The sequence below is a fragment of the Rhineura floridana genome, chromosome 2 (assembly GCF_030035675.1).
Source record: "Rhineura floridana isolate rRhiFlo1 chromosome 2, rRhiFlo1.hap2, whole genome shotgun sequence".
Taxonomy (NCBI): Eukaryota; Metazoa; Chordata; class Lepidosauria; order Squamata; family Rhineuridae; genus Rhineura; species Rhineura floridana.
The window spans coordinates 221,760,335-221,775,489 of NC_084481.1; the positions used below are offsets into that span (position 1 = coordinate 221,760,335).

The window sequence follows — 15,155 nt, forward strand, 5'->3', positions numbered from 1 at the left end:
AACAGCATTCTGCACATTCATGATTCACAGCAACTCATATAAGGGGCATACTGCCTCATCAGTGAGTGGAGGCAGAACACAGCCACTGCGGCTAATAGCCATTGGTAGCCTTATCCTCCATGAATTGGTCTAATCCTCTTTTAAAACCATCCAAGTCTTGTGGCCATCACTACTTCTCATGAGTGTGAATTCCATAGTTTAACTATGTACTTTGTAATCTCCCCTCACTTCCATTAGAAAACAATTTGGTTTTTTCTGCGTTTATTTATTTATTACATTTATATACCGCCCCATAGCCGAAGCTCTCTAGGCGGTTTACAGCAAATTGGCCCCAAGGTACCGTCTAAAACACATAAGCTCATGAGTCCACTACCTAACTAGCTAGCTGGAACTAAGCAGGTCTGGGTATGTCAGGCCTAGATGGATATCTACAAAGAAGCCTCACGTACACTGCCTTGAGTCCCACGATGGAAGGAGGCTTGGTGTCAGTGGAATGTCCCCCAGAAGAGCTTCCAAGATTTTCTGAGAAAACTTAAATCAAATACAAAGGAGATAACCCACAGCCCTCCTTGCCAGTCTCTTCCCTTCAATGCAGACTTACCCTTCCAAAGGGTTCAGCAAACTCTTGGCAGAGTTGGTTCACAAAAGCCAGGAAAGGTATTTCAGGCTTCTATTTAAATGTAAATAACATTTACTTCTGAGGTTCATGGGATTTGTAGTTTTCTATACCTCCCAGTTCAAGTTTGTCAGGAGCCACAAAACACTACAAATCCCATGAACCCTATACAGTTAGGAAGAGTCCTAAAAGATTTCTCTTGCATTCAAAAGCAACTACACTACTGTTATCACACACATCCTGCCCTAGTAAGGAAAGGCAACTGACAGTAGGCCAAACTCCATCACAAACTGGGCCAAATTCAAAGAGGCTTGGGCCCTGTTCATAACACGTATTTCCAAATTTTGCAAGTTCATATTCCAAACGCCTTTAATTTGCCCCATCACTCACAAATATTTTTATTGTTGCTGTTGTTTTCTATATAGTAAACTAATGTTCCGGACCATAGCTAGCAACTCACATAACACTGATGCTTACCTTTCAGGGTCCTCACATGAACTGGGAGATCACTTTTGGTACTGTACACATCATCTCCTGGGGACTGCCGTCTCATGAGACTTGGGTCATTCTGCACCAGCCAATCAGCCACTTTGTTCTCTGCCGAGATCATTTCCACGTGACTGGCTTCCTTGCCAAGGTTCCTTCTCTGCCTGAGTGAAAATTTGGTGACATGGTCTTTTATCTTTATTTTACCTGGGGTGCAGTCATCAAACTCTATGGTAAAAGAGGCGTGGCTCTGTACAACAGGCAGCACCACCGTGTCAACGTCTTTGGTGGGAATCTCATGGACTTGCGCCTCTGGAGATTTCACTGGTTGCTGGAATTCTTTTGTTGGGATTTCAAAGTAGCTAGGTTCCCTTCGGAATGCATAGACAGACTCGCACTGAGAATCTCTGTAGCCAGTGATGTTTCCGTTGATTTCTTCTTCATGTTGACCTATATCTTTTGTTCTTTCTACAAGGTAAAAAATATATTATTTTGCTTTTTATTCTTTTAATTCAATATTAAAGCTATTTCTTTTTTAAAATTAACGCATTAAAATTTGTTAGTACAGGTACAGCTTGTAACAATAACAGATTACATTCTTGACAATTAATAACAATTCCCTTTATGCTAAATAATAATTACCTAAGACAACAACAAAAAAACAGTAATACTAATACCAAAGAGCAGGGCTATTTTGAGTGAAACCACACTTTCTCATAAAATTATAAAAGGATTATAGTTAACATTCCCTTGTTTGCTATTACTGTTAAAAGCCACTTGGAGACCTTTGGGTATCAAGCAACAAACAGAGCAATCCAACTCAGAGGAAGCTGGCTTAATCTGTGCTAGAGCAAGGGAAGCCTGCATAAAGTTCTGCCACATCCAATTGCCATCCAGAGGCCTCTGGGTTGGCTGAACACCCAACTCAACCGGGAGCTGCATGCAGGGACCAGAAAGTAAAAGTCTGTTCTCGCAAATATCCCTACCGGGGAGCAAGCCCTGTCCACTGACTTCTATTGCAATTATTTTCTTAGACCGACCTTTTTCCTGGCATAACTTCTGCCAGAATTGGAACCTGCAGAGCGCTCCGAACACAAGTTGGGTGTGGCCTAAGTCCCCTCACTTCAGCCCCTCCGCTGACACATCCCTTTTGGGACCTTATGCTGGCTTATGACTTGTGTTTGTCTTGGCTAAGCTGGATGGGTCTCAGCCCAGCCAGGCTGAGGGACTTATGCTGGTGTAGCCCGGCTGAGCCAGGACCCAGACAGCTCAGTTGGAGACCCACCGCATCCAACTCCCCTCAGCCCGGCATAAATGCAAGTTGGATTGCACCTTAATAAATCTAACTGATACTGATCTATATTAGTAAATATTCATATTACTTTATTATATTATATACATAATCTTTCTTTATGTATTATTCACATTTATATCCCACCTTTCCTCCCAGAAGGAGCCCAGGGCAGCAAACAAAAACACTAAAACTACTCTAAAACATCTCAAAACAAGAGACTTTAAACATATTAAAAGAAAACATCTTCAAAAAATATAATAATCCATAAATCCTTAAACTTTCCCCAATCTTGAACAAGGTTATCTTCTTTTTCCCACTCAATCATAACCCATATAATCCAAGTAATTTTACTCAAAGTGCCCATTTCCCATAGAGCTGTCTAGCTCAGTATTGTCTATTTTTGTTGTTGTTGTTGTTATGTGCCTTCAAGATGACTATGACTTATGGCGACCCTATGAATCAGCGACCTCCAAGAGCATCTGTTATAAACCACCCTGTTCAGATCTTGTAAGTTCAGGTCTGTGGCTTCCTCTATGGAATTAATCCATCTCTTGTTTGGCCTTCCTCTTTTTCTACTCCCTTCTGTTTTTCCCAGCATTATTGTCTTTTCTACTGAATCATGTCTTCTCATTATGTGTACAAAATATGACATTTTAGCTTCTAGTGATAGTTCTGGTTTAATTTGTTCTAACACCCAATTATTTGTCTTTTTCGCAGTCCACGGTATGCACAAATTTCTCCTCCAACACCACATTTCAAATGAGTTGATTTTTCTCTTATCTGCTTTCTTCCATAGAATGTATTCCATAGAATACAAATAGCTCCTTAAATAAATAAAACACAAATTAACAAATCCAGCAGTCATTAAAATACGCACCATCTAAGCCAGCATGCCCAGCCAAACGCTGTATTAAAAGACCACATCTTCACCAGGTGCCTGGAAGATTAACCGTGATGGAGTTTTGAAGCAGCTCGCTTGGCAGGCTGTTCCATACAGCGGGCATCACAAGAGAAAAACCCGAGCCTTAGATCTTGGCATAAGGCAGCTTCCTATGTTGCTGAGTCAGACCCTTGGTCCATCTAGCTCAGCGCTGTCTGCACACTGACTGGCAGCAGCTCTCCAGGTGTCTGCCGAGGAGTTTCCCCCAGCCTTACTTGGAGAAGCCAGGGTTGGAACCTGGACCTTCTGCATGCAAAGCAGATGCTCTGGCACTCAGCTACAGCCCTTTGATTCTGCACACTTGCTGCTGAAATGTATATTTACCTGGGTATTGTTCTTCTTGCCTTCTGTCATCTGTCGACTCCAATTTATTATTTTCCTCATCCTCCCCCCACCATGATGGCTGGCCATAAAGGGGGGTGCGGTAAGTAGTTGTCGTCTCTGGAGATACAAAACACACACACACACAAAGGAAAATGTTAGTTCATTCACAGCTATTGCTGTCTGGTTCAAGATGGTGGCAAAAGGACATCTTCAAAAGAGGAAAACTAGGAGCAAAAATAATTAATTTAAAAGGTTTTTCATAAACCAGCTACTTGCTACTTACATCCCTGCAGCTGTCAGATTCCCTTTTAAACAGCACTCCTTACCCAACTTCAAACCTGGTTTCAAACCTTGGTTATTTGGAATATATGGGTAGAGAGAACCATGGTTCCCCCAGTACTACATATGAATATTTTTAACCTACAGAAAGCTTACAAGTAACTTTTTACCCATTCACAGACTTCTTAAGGCCCAGGCATAGCAATCCGGAGGGGAGTGATATGGTGGATCTACAGTCACATCCAAAGCCCTGCCAGTTCACACCAGCCAAGGTGAAAGGCAGAGGTGGTTCCACCTTTGTGTCATTCATGCAAATGGGTACACAAGCACTCATATAAACAGCCTGGGCTATCCGAGAGCCATTCTCGATGTGGAGATAAGCAGGGGAAGCAGGAAATGGGTTTGACTGAGCTTCCTATCATCCTCCCCTCCCAAAAAAATGCACACAACTGTTTAGTGTCACATATGGAGAACTGTGCAAGACCCACATCCTTCTCTATTATCATCATCATCATCATCATTTAAATTTATATCCCACCCTTCCTCCCAAAAGGAGCCCATGGCGGCAAATAAAAACACTAAAAACACTCTAAAATGTCTTGAAAACAGACTTTAAAATATATTAACACATCTTTAAAAACATCTTTAAAAGCAATTCCAACACAGACTCAGATTGGGATAAGGACTCTGCTTAAAAGGCTTGTTGAAAGAGGAAGATCTTCAGTAGGCACCAAAAATATATCCCAGTGAACAATAAGTACCCTTGTCATTGTTTCCTTGCTAGCAAGTTCAGTCAGCCATAGCACAAAAGCATTCACTCTTGGTGGCTGTCCCACAGCTCTCCCTAAGGACTTACCAAACCCTGAACTATCTACAGAAGACTATTCTGCCAAGGCTGGCTTGTGGTGACCACCATAAACATTTTAAGGGGGCTGAATTTTTTAGCACAGGTGTTCTGATTTAGTCTCACAGGCTAGGTATCCTTTTAAAATTATAAAACACACCCTAAGCGCTAAGGGTAGGGCAGGCTAGAACTTGAAATACTTAATTACTGTTTTCTTTTGGAAACATTAGAGTTGCCTAAACAGAATGCTCTTTCTACGATGTGTATTGACTTGCCCATTCTTCCTCCATTATTATTTTTATTAATAAAAGCAACCCTTTGCATAGCATCTTTATAGTACAGCAAGCTGCTGTACTATGTTTGTCATAAACCAGGGATGGAGAACATGTGGCCCTCCAGATGTTACTGGACTCCAATTCCCATCAGCCCCAGCCAGCATGGCAAATAGTCAAGGATTATGGGTGTTGTAGTGCAACATCTGGAGAGCCAGAGGTCCCCCATCCCTGTTGCTAATGATGCTTTGAGATAGGTCATCATTATATCCATTTCACAGATAGGGAGAGAGCTATTGTGCTCATATCCTACTTGTGGGCTCCCACAGGCATGTGGTTGGCCACTGGGCTAACAGGAACCTGGACTAGACAATCCATTGCTCTGAGCCACCAGGGCTCTTCTTACGGAACCCAAGACTGTGAAAAAGGGCCAAACTAGACATTACTCTAATCCAGGGGTAACCAACTTGGTACCCTCCAGATGTTGCTGAACTATAACACCCATTAACCTGGATCACTGAACATGCTGTCTGGGGCTGATGGGAACTGAAGTCCAACAACATCTGCTGTTGTTGGCACCATATTGGCTTTCCTTGCTCTAAATACATTGCTGTGTTGTCCAGTGCTTTTTTTGGTAAAAACTGAGGTGCCGGTACTCACATCTTGATAAAAAGTACTGTGGGTGCCAGCACAAAATGGCTGGCATGGGCAGCAAAATAAGAGGTGCTGGTATTCCATACTGTTGAGTATTGTTGGGGGGGGGGAAGCCCTAGTGTTGCCAAAACAGCATCCATGTTCCTAGTTTTTTCCCTAGCATGACTGTTTTGAAGCCATAACGTTCATTTCTCTAGCCCAACTCCGTATCATTCAATGCTGCTGGCAGAAAAATGAAGAAAGTCCTGATGTCCAAACTATGTAAGTTGTACTAGACTTTACAAAACATGGGGGGGGGAGTAAACACAAGCTGTTGTTTTTGGTGATAGCCACATAGCCTTTAATTTGGCTAGAGCTATTTACCCAGTGCAGAAAACAAGCCAATTCAGTTAAGACAACTAAAAAGAGGAATGTTTCCAGGTTTACCAGGTCCAACATGCAGATGTGAAAAACTTTAAAACCTGAAATTTCTAGATATCATGATGAACATGTTTCGACAGCTGAGGGTCCAAGCAACTAGGATTTTTCCAGCCCTCATAACACGCTGCCAATTAACTGATTTTATGATTGATTCTTTACTCTGAAAATACACGTTCAGCTTTTTTTCAAGAAATCCTCAAATTGTCAGCTCAGGACATCGCCCCTTGGAGATCAGTCAAAAGGGTGTGTGTGCAGCCAACTGTGCATGTTTGGAAGGAAATGTTTAAAAAGAACAGTGAAAGAGATGACTTTTGCTTAGGAAGTTTCAAAAGTTAATTTACAAAAAAGGCACAAGGATTCTCCATCTGGAAGTGCTTACCCAAAACTAGCTTTCACAGACGTATGAAACTTCACTTTAACACTATGGTGTATGGCTCTCATCAGGCTATCTTCACTGCTTGGAAAATAAAGAAATGCCTTCGAGGTTAAGGATTTTAAATTTCCTACACCTTGGTTTGCTTTTGTTTTCTTAAGGGCAAAAGAACACATTCCACAGCAGCCATTACTTCTTTGCAATCTGAGATTAGGAAGGTGTGATTTTTGACAATACAGAAGTAGACAGGTGGATGGTGCTCAATCAGGCTCCCACCCAATGGTTCTCCTGCACCCACACCCACCCCAAGCAAAATTTTGAGACCCATCTTTCCAGCATGTCAGGAACTTGGTGCAAAATTTTGATGATTTTACACTGATATCTCGCCTTTATCCCACGATGGAATTCAAGGTGATGTAGCAGTGGTACCACAAGGGCAGGACTTTGGGGCAGAAGCTCAGGGCCCCACTTGGCAGAAAGGTCCCCAAGCACAACAGGGCTGGCTGACCACATACTGAAATAAGAGAAGAATGACAGATTACTGTCTAAAGAGAGAGGACCCTATAAGAGAGGAGTGGGGAACTGGATTCAGCCAGTGGGTTAGATCCTTATCTCACCTACTCCCCTCAGGCCTATGTTGACAGGTGGGCAGACTCGCCCATCTGTCAATCACCTGATGTCGCAATGATGCTGGATGACCTGTTTTTGCATAGGGATGCACACAGAAGCCACAGCAATCAGCTGAGTGGGACTTGCTGTGCTTTGCAAGCCCCAGAGATCAGCTGATCATCGTGGCTTCCTTGTACAGCACTATTCAAGAGCTTTAAACAGGGTTATGTGAGCCATGATAATCAGCTGTTTCTTGGCACCTGCAACACACTGTGCATGAAGGGCTGTCGTTCAGTGGTAAGACCATCTGCTTTATATGCAGAAGGTCCCAGGTTCAATCCCCAGCATTTCCAAGTAGGTCTAGGCAAGAACCCTGTCTGAAACCCTGGAGAGCCACTGACAATCAGTGTAAATAATACTGAGCTAAATGGACCAATTGTCTGACTCAGGATAAGGCAGCTCCAGATGTTCCTACAGGAGGCTTTGCTTGGCCAAAACAGCCTTGCAGGCCTAATCAGCACCATGGGATAGAGATTCCCCACCGCTGTCATAAGATCATTCAGTCCAGAGCCTAAAATCACTTAATTGCACCACTGTAGTACAGAGAGGGTTTCCAAGCAGTTTTTCCATCCAGGCACTTGCCACACCTGGACCCACTCAGGTTGCAGCATCATGTGCCTTTCCACCATGCCCTGGGGCCAAAGGGTGCGCATGCGTGCGCACACACACACACACAAAACACCTTAGCCATAACAGACAGTTATGAGTATAGAAGCAGCATGAGTATAGAAGCAGGTGAGTGAGACAACCAGCAGGACATTAAGCTTCAATGAAAAGTAACTAAACTGCTCTGTCATTTGAATTGTATTAGAGCCAGTCTCTTTGAGTGTGGCTCATTAAGCACCCATCCACCGCCCCCACCCTCCGCCACAACTTTATGCCAGTCTGTCCAGATGGCGCCAATTCATTCAAGCACATTTCTTGGCTCATCAATCCAGGCAGACAGCCTGGGGAGGGTGAGGTGGGGAACAGCATCCATTTAAATGACAGGATCGAGGTCACCTGGAGCACTCAGCTAGATAAATATTGAACTATCAGTGACAGCATGATACGATGAACGCGCAACCGACAGACAGACATGTGCCCTCTTCACAGATCAGCTCCTACAGCTGTAACTTATTCCAAATATTGGGGGGAGGAATCAAAGTGGGATTAATGAAATAAAAGTAGGGGGAGGACACCAACTGAGTAACACCAAAAAGAATTATCGAGTTCCAGTAGATTATATTTAACCTAGCAAAGCATTATGGGAGTTCCAGAACAATGTGCAATCCATCACATACACTAATAATGAATTTAATTCTCCAAGTGCCAATTCTTACGTAGCAAAAGCAGAACCATCCATGCACAAGGGGATGGGGGACGGGGGAACCTCCTCCTCAGAAGGTGGGGGAACCTCCTCCTCAGAAGGTGGGGGAACCTCCTCCTCAGAAGGTGGGGGAACCTCCTCCTCAGAAGGTGGGGGAACCTCCTCCTCAGAAAGTGGGGGAACCTCCTCCTCAGAAGGTGGGGGAACCTCCTCCTCAGAAGGTGGGGGAACCCCAAAGTTTGCAGAAACACAAAAAGTGTTAGGGAAGGGGGTAATCAATGACTGACAGGAGGGAATGCACAAAACAGCCCAAGGAGGACTAAGAATGTTCAGTAGCCAAGGTACTTTTGGAGGTCAAATATGAAAAACCAGGGGCAGGGGGGAGAATATACTGGGAGAGAGTATGGCTGGCTGACACCCTGAATGAAAGCACTCCATGCTGCAACTTTTTGTTGCAGGTCCCATTTGCCATCACTGAAATGAAAGCAGCTTTGTCCTACAAACAGCACTGCCTCATCTGAGCAACTGGCCATTTTTCCTGGCACTGGCAAGGATTGGCTGGCAGCACATCTTAAACCCAGCTGCCTCGAGTAATGGAAAAAGTGCTGGAAACACAGGATGGGGTGCCATGTACATGTTTCGCTCTTAGGACTGAACTCTTTAGTTGAACCTCCTGAGAGAAGGAATTTGAGTGCCAAGGAGAATAATGGGGAAAGGGGTGCTACTGTAACACATCCATGGTAAAGACTGAGTGCAGCAGAGTGACAACAGGGTTAATGCACAAAAGTCAGCAACTCACAAGGAGCAGGATAAAACTGCTGTTTTTGTCATCTGCACAAGTGACTGCAACAACAGGGTGCATCTTGCTCCTGAGAGGGTGCAATACAAGGCTGAGGGGCTGCATTAAGGAACACAGGAAGTCACCGTATACCAGCCCAGCCCAGAATTGTCTAATCCAGGTTTAGACAACTAGACTGGACTAGGACTCCCATCATCCCTGGCCACTGACCATGCTGGCTAGGGCTGATGGGAGCTGGAGTCCAGTAACAATTGGAGCATACTGCAGTGGCTGCCCCTGCCGGCAGCAGCTCCCCAGGGTCTCAGGAAGAGAGTCCGTCATGCTGCCTGCAACCTGAATACTGGAGGTGCCAGGGACATACATTCTGCATGCAACTTACCACCAAGCTATGCTCCCTTCCTGCTGGCTCACAGGTTATGAAGGCAGAAAACTCACTCACTCACTCACTCACTCACTCACTCACTCACTCACTGAGAGAGAGAGCACTGTTGGTTTACATCAGCTCCACCCATGCAACATAAGACAGTTGCCTCGCGCAGAGTGAAATCTGCAGCCACAGGTAGCCTGACCCAGCCTCCTTTGCAAGGTCAACAGGGCACCGCCAAGGCTCCTGCCACACCCCACCCCAAAGTGGAGTGTGGCACTTCACAGCTGGTAAGTGGCACTTTGAAGCCCTGCATACATTCACCTTCTCCCACATGAACTGCCTGAGGTGTTTCATCATATGCTCCTCTCTGGGTTCTCTTTCCCTTCAGAGGTGAGAGCCAGGGCAGGGGTGGGGAACTTCAGGCCCAGGAATAAAATGTGGCCCTCCAGGCCCCTCTATCTGGCCCTTGGCATCTTCTCAACCACACCCTCTCTCTCCTCAGGCAACGCCACTCACTGGCCCTGCTTCGTACCCAGTCACCGTTTTTGTCTGTCTGGATTGGCTCCTTGGACTCTGTTGATGCGCTTTGTTTGTGCGTTCTGTGCTTGTGTTTTTAGTTAGTTAATGTGAAGAGCACTGCTTTGATGGTAGATTTCAATGGCGTTAGCAGGACTTTTGGAGGCTTCCCTGGAAGAAAAAGCAGGGCATCCATTTTAAATAGCTAAATAGCCCACAAACATTTTTACTGGCCCACCTGTCTGTCCATGCCTATGTTAACAGCTTGCGACACACTGATACCCTGAAAAGAAGGGAAGAGCAAACTCTCTTCAGATTTATAAGAACTTCTCCACACTTGGTTGCCTGAAGAAGAATGTTACTCACCACAGGAGATCAGGTGCCTGAGTGGCTGCTTACAAGCCTGGCTTGAAAACTGAAGCTTTCTGTCCTGTTTGCCAAAATGTTTCACCTAGAATGGCCTGGATTTTACTTCATTTACATAATAACCCGTGGGGTCTCTGCAATGGGAGTTCTGCCGAATTTGGAGTTCTCCAGCACATGTGCTCAAAGGAAAGGAAAAAAGTGGGGTGAGGAAGTATTAGCCTTGCAGAAGATCAGCTGGAACTGGGGTAGGGAGGAACCTCCATCAACACAACAGTGCATTAGGAGGAGAAGCGACACCCACCCCCTTTCCTGCTAAAAACTCCATGGAAATAAAATGAGTGCTTACAACATACCACTTCACTCCAGACAAAGAACTTGAGTGATGAGCTAAAAATACAGTCTGGGCAAACCAGAGGAAGGTGAGCTATGCATTGAAATAGGACAGCCATCCCAAGAGACAGCATTTAATTGATGGCTCCTGAAGCTTTGATTATGGCAGCAGCTCACTCTATTTTCTTTGAACCCAAAATCTTTCTATGAACTTTTTTTTTAAAAAATTAACCTCTAAGTGCCTGAACTGCCAATGAGAGTTTTTAAATGAAGCAAAAGAAAACAGAAAACAAAAAACAACCCTCAGACAAAGGAAAATGGAAGATTGTCAAGGGCAGTTTCTAACAAGAGCATCTTCCCCCTATCTCCTAAAAAAATCCAAACTCTTGCAGTCTAGCCTTTTCCCCATTTATGATTAATAACATCGCATCCATCTCCAGCAGTCGGAAAATGAATGGATCGACAGTGTGCTCCTTGAGGAAAAAATAGCAGAAAGGGACTGAAAAAAAATCTGATTTAATCTTTTATGGTTTAAATAATTCCTAAAGTTGGGGGTGGGGGCTGGGAATCCTCACCAGATAGGCTGTACCAAGCAAGCATCAACTGCAAGGGGCCAGGCAGGGAAACATTTGTAAATTTGAGGGGAGCCACTTATTTCTTTTTGTTTGAAAGGCTGGCTGATATAATCAACACCAGCCTGCAAATATAAGTACTGTCTTTGTCCTTCTTATTGGTTATATTATAAGGGCTGGTTCCAGGCAGGCAGCACCTAGAATACCCAATCATTGCTTTTCTGTCATAAACTACAAGTGGGATTGCAACTGACGTTCCACAGTATTGGAAGAGCTGAGCTAGTTCTAAGCTTACTTTGCGCTATGTTCTGTCCACACCAGTGGGCATAATGTAGCTGCTTTGGCAGGCAAGATTCCAAGTTGCCTGAGCAGCCATTTGAAAGATGAAAAGACCACAGGGAAAACACCAGATGACCCTGAGTGGACAGCAGTGTCATGTGGATGTCCCATACAAAGTCTGTCAATGCAGCATGCCAATTCCACGCTAAACACCTAATGTGGAAGCACTCGTGGTCTTATGACTGTGTAACACACCACTGTGGCTACTTTCATCAATCTTGATGAAACTTTAGACTACTGTTTATCAACATGAAAAAAACTATTAACATTAAGCCTGTAAAATATTACCACCACTATTACATATTCAGCCAGTAAGCTGAAACTAAATCCCAGTAAGAAAGAATGCTTGGGATAGGCAACTCCAAAAATTAGGGAGATGGGCTGTTCCCAATGGGCTTGCTCTTCCCTTGAATGACCAGGTATATAGCTTGGGGACGCTCCTTGATCCTATGCGGTAACTGGAAGCCCAGGTAGCATCAGTGGCAAACAGCGCCTACTTCCACCTATGGCTGGTTCACCACTAAGGCCATTTCTGGACCAGGACAGCCTAGCTTCAGTAATCCATGCCCTGGTACGGTAACGACTGGATCGCTGCATGGGGCTGTCCTTGAAAGCAGTATCAGAGCTGCAGCTACTGCAAAATGTAGCCAGATGTTAACAGAGTGGCAAAATGGGAGCATGTAATGCTGATCTTGATGAAAACACTGCCTTGGTTGCCTGTGAACTTCTGGGCCAAATTCACAGCGTTGGGTTTAGCATTTAAAGCCCTGAATGGCTTGGAGGCCCAAATACTTGCATGAACGCCTTGTCCAATACCTGCCGAACTGTGCCTCAAGATCTGCAGGGCAGGCCTTGCTCATCACTCTACCAGCAAGCATGGCCCATTTGGTGGTCACATGTAAAAGGACCTTTTCTATGGTGGCACCCAGATTATGGAACTCCCTCCCCACAGAGTTGTGTTTGTATCCCACAATCAGCTTCATTTTGCTATTGGTTATAGATGCATTGATTTGACCGGGCTGTTGTGGAATGGTGGCCGTGGCTAACAGCTTGTTATTCCTCATGTAAACTATTTTGTGCATGTAAACTATTTTATCGATAGTTATTTTTATATCCCTGCTTTACATGTTAAAATTAGATTTATTTTTAAAATAAATTTTACATTTTAATTTTCTTGCCTATGTGTACACTCATGTGGTGTAGTGTCTAGATTATTGGATGAGAACTGGTGTGGGAAACCTTTGGCCCTCCAGATGTTGTTGAACTACAACTCCCATCATCCCTAGCTATTGGCCATGCTTGCTGGGCCTGGTGGGAGTTGTGGTTCAGCAACATCTGGAGGACCAAAGGTTCCCCACACCTTAACTAGGACCCGGGAGACTGGGGTTCAAATCCCCACTCAGCCATGAAGCTCAGTGGGTGACCGTGGGCCAGTCACTGTCTCTCAGCCTAACCTACCTCAAAGGGTTGTGTATGCCACTTCATGCTCCTTGGAGGAGGAATAAACAAGTAATCATTAATTAAGTAATAAAAGTGAGTGCCCCATGGCTCCTATGGGAGGAAAGGTTGGGTAAAAATAAATAAATACACTTCCCAGGGCAGAACTACATTTACAGTGGCAAGCATGGAGTTTTCAGGGCATGGTGTGCAGGCACATGACATTGGAAACAGCGCCTGGATGGAATATACTCTAGAAACCCTACGGATACCTCCTAGGAAGAAAGGAAGGCAGCATTCATCAGATAAATGAAAGAAGGTGTATTCCCAGCCTTGTGCTAGCTGCTGAATAAGGGCATTTGCAAGGGAGGAAAGGGTGTGCTCAACCCTTCCCCACTGACATTTTCCTCAAGAACAGGGGTAACTAACCTTTTTTAGCCCAGGGGCTGCATTGAAAATCAGCCACTCCTCTCAGGGCCACATGTGGGGATGGCCAGCACACACAGATCATACATACACATTCACCGAACAGCGCTCATACATACATGCTGTTGCACAAATATGTTCACTCACACATATGTAGGCACACAGCACTCTCTCTATCACACAGACACACACACACTGCAATGGGAGCGGGTGGATGAGGAGAGAAATTGCATCTTGATCTTCAGGGACCAAGAGACAGCATTTCACACCCACTGGCGGTGCAGTGCGGTTAGGGTGGGGGTGGAAAACTTGATCTTCAGGGATCAAATTTGAAATTTGTTTTATGGTTCATGATGCACACACTCACACACACATGCACACTTCCTTAGTTCCATTGTCAAGGTCCAGACAAAACAGGTTCTGCAGGTTTGTGAAACAATATAAAAACCTGTCTAGCAGAAGGAAAAACAGGATACATACACTATGAGCAGAATCGCTTTCAAAACCAGCTTCATCTCTCTCAAAAAGCCTCCCCCCATCACCGTTAACACTACAATCTTAACACACTTATTGCCTAGTAAGTAAGTCCCATGTTTACATACTTAGGTCTGCCCAGAATTTCAAATTGCATTTCAGTGCTGACCAACAGCCCTTTATACCAGCAATGTATCCACAACACCAAATTTCAAAGGCCGCTGCTCACCTCACAAACCACTTCAGGAAGACCCAAACCTACAGCCAGCCTTGGAACACAAAGCAAAAAAAATGCCAATGCCTACCTCAGGTACACATCGTCCTCTGTTGTCTCAGGGAGGAAAGGATGAAGACTTCAGAGCTGCAGAATACCCTCCAATGGCACGCGGTGAACTAAACTTTTGCCTAATCTAACTGGGGGACCAGCTAATCCCTAAAGCACAAGGCGACAGAGTCGCCTAGTCTATTTCTAGTCTATTTCATATGGAACGGTCACAAAATCTCACAAAGCTTAGGCGGTTTGATGACTTACTTCTTTCAATGAATAAAGTAGATTGGGGTCTCAATAAAAGGTCTCAGAAGAATGGACTGATGTTTGTTGAAGCTTGCTTTGTGGGTTGCTCCTGCTATACATTCAAACAAGGGGGGGGGAAATCTTGTACAATCTTTCACTTTGCTGCTTTTAACATTTCACTAAGATGCGTTGCATGGAATAGTAAGGAATACAACATAAATGTTTTATTTGTTTTGATTTCCTGCTTGGTTCTCCTCTGTCCCTTGGGCTCTCGCTTCAGAGAGAGAGAAAGCGAACAAATGAACTTTGGTCGCCTGGTTTTAATTTGCTAGAAGCAAATTACTCAATACCCAGAAGTTTTCTCCCCAAAGCTTCTTTTCTACCACTGCTGAGTAAGTCCAATTCTCTGCTAAAGGTATTAGGTTCTTTATTCCATTAATGATTTAAACCCTCTTCCAATCCTCAAAGGAAAGAGGAGGTAAAAGGGTCTATGAGAGCAGGATTGGAAGTATAACTGCCCAGGCAGCACAACCAG

General features: G+C 44.4%; 1 protein-coding gene across 5 annotated transcripts in view; it reads right to left on the bottom strand.

Annotated features, from left to right (window-relative positions):
- CEP170B (centrosomal protein 170B) overlaps nucleotides 1–15,155 on the bottom strand; it is a 115,315-nt gene that overhangs the window by 49,316 nt on the left and 50,844 nt on the right. For all 5 annotated transcript variants that reach the window (XM_061612301.1, XM_061612305.1, XM_061612302.1 and 2 more), the window contains exons 7-8: nucleotides 3,661–3,777; nucleotides 1,094–1,570 (exon numbers count right to left, since the gene is read on the bottom strand). In XM_061612301.1, coding sequence (XP_061468285.1) covers nucleotides 1,094–1,570; nucleotides 3,661–3,777 — 594 coding nt within the window. The remainder of the gene's footprint in view (nucleotides 1–1,093; nucleotides 1,571–3,660; nucleotides 3,778–15,155) is intronic.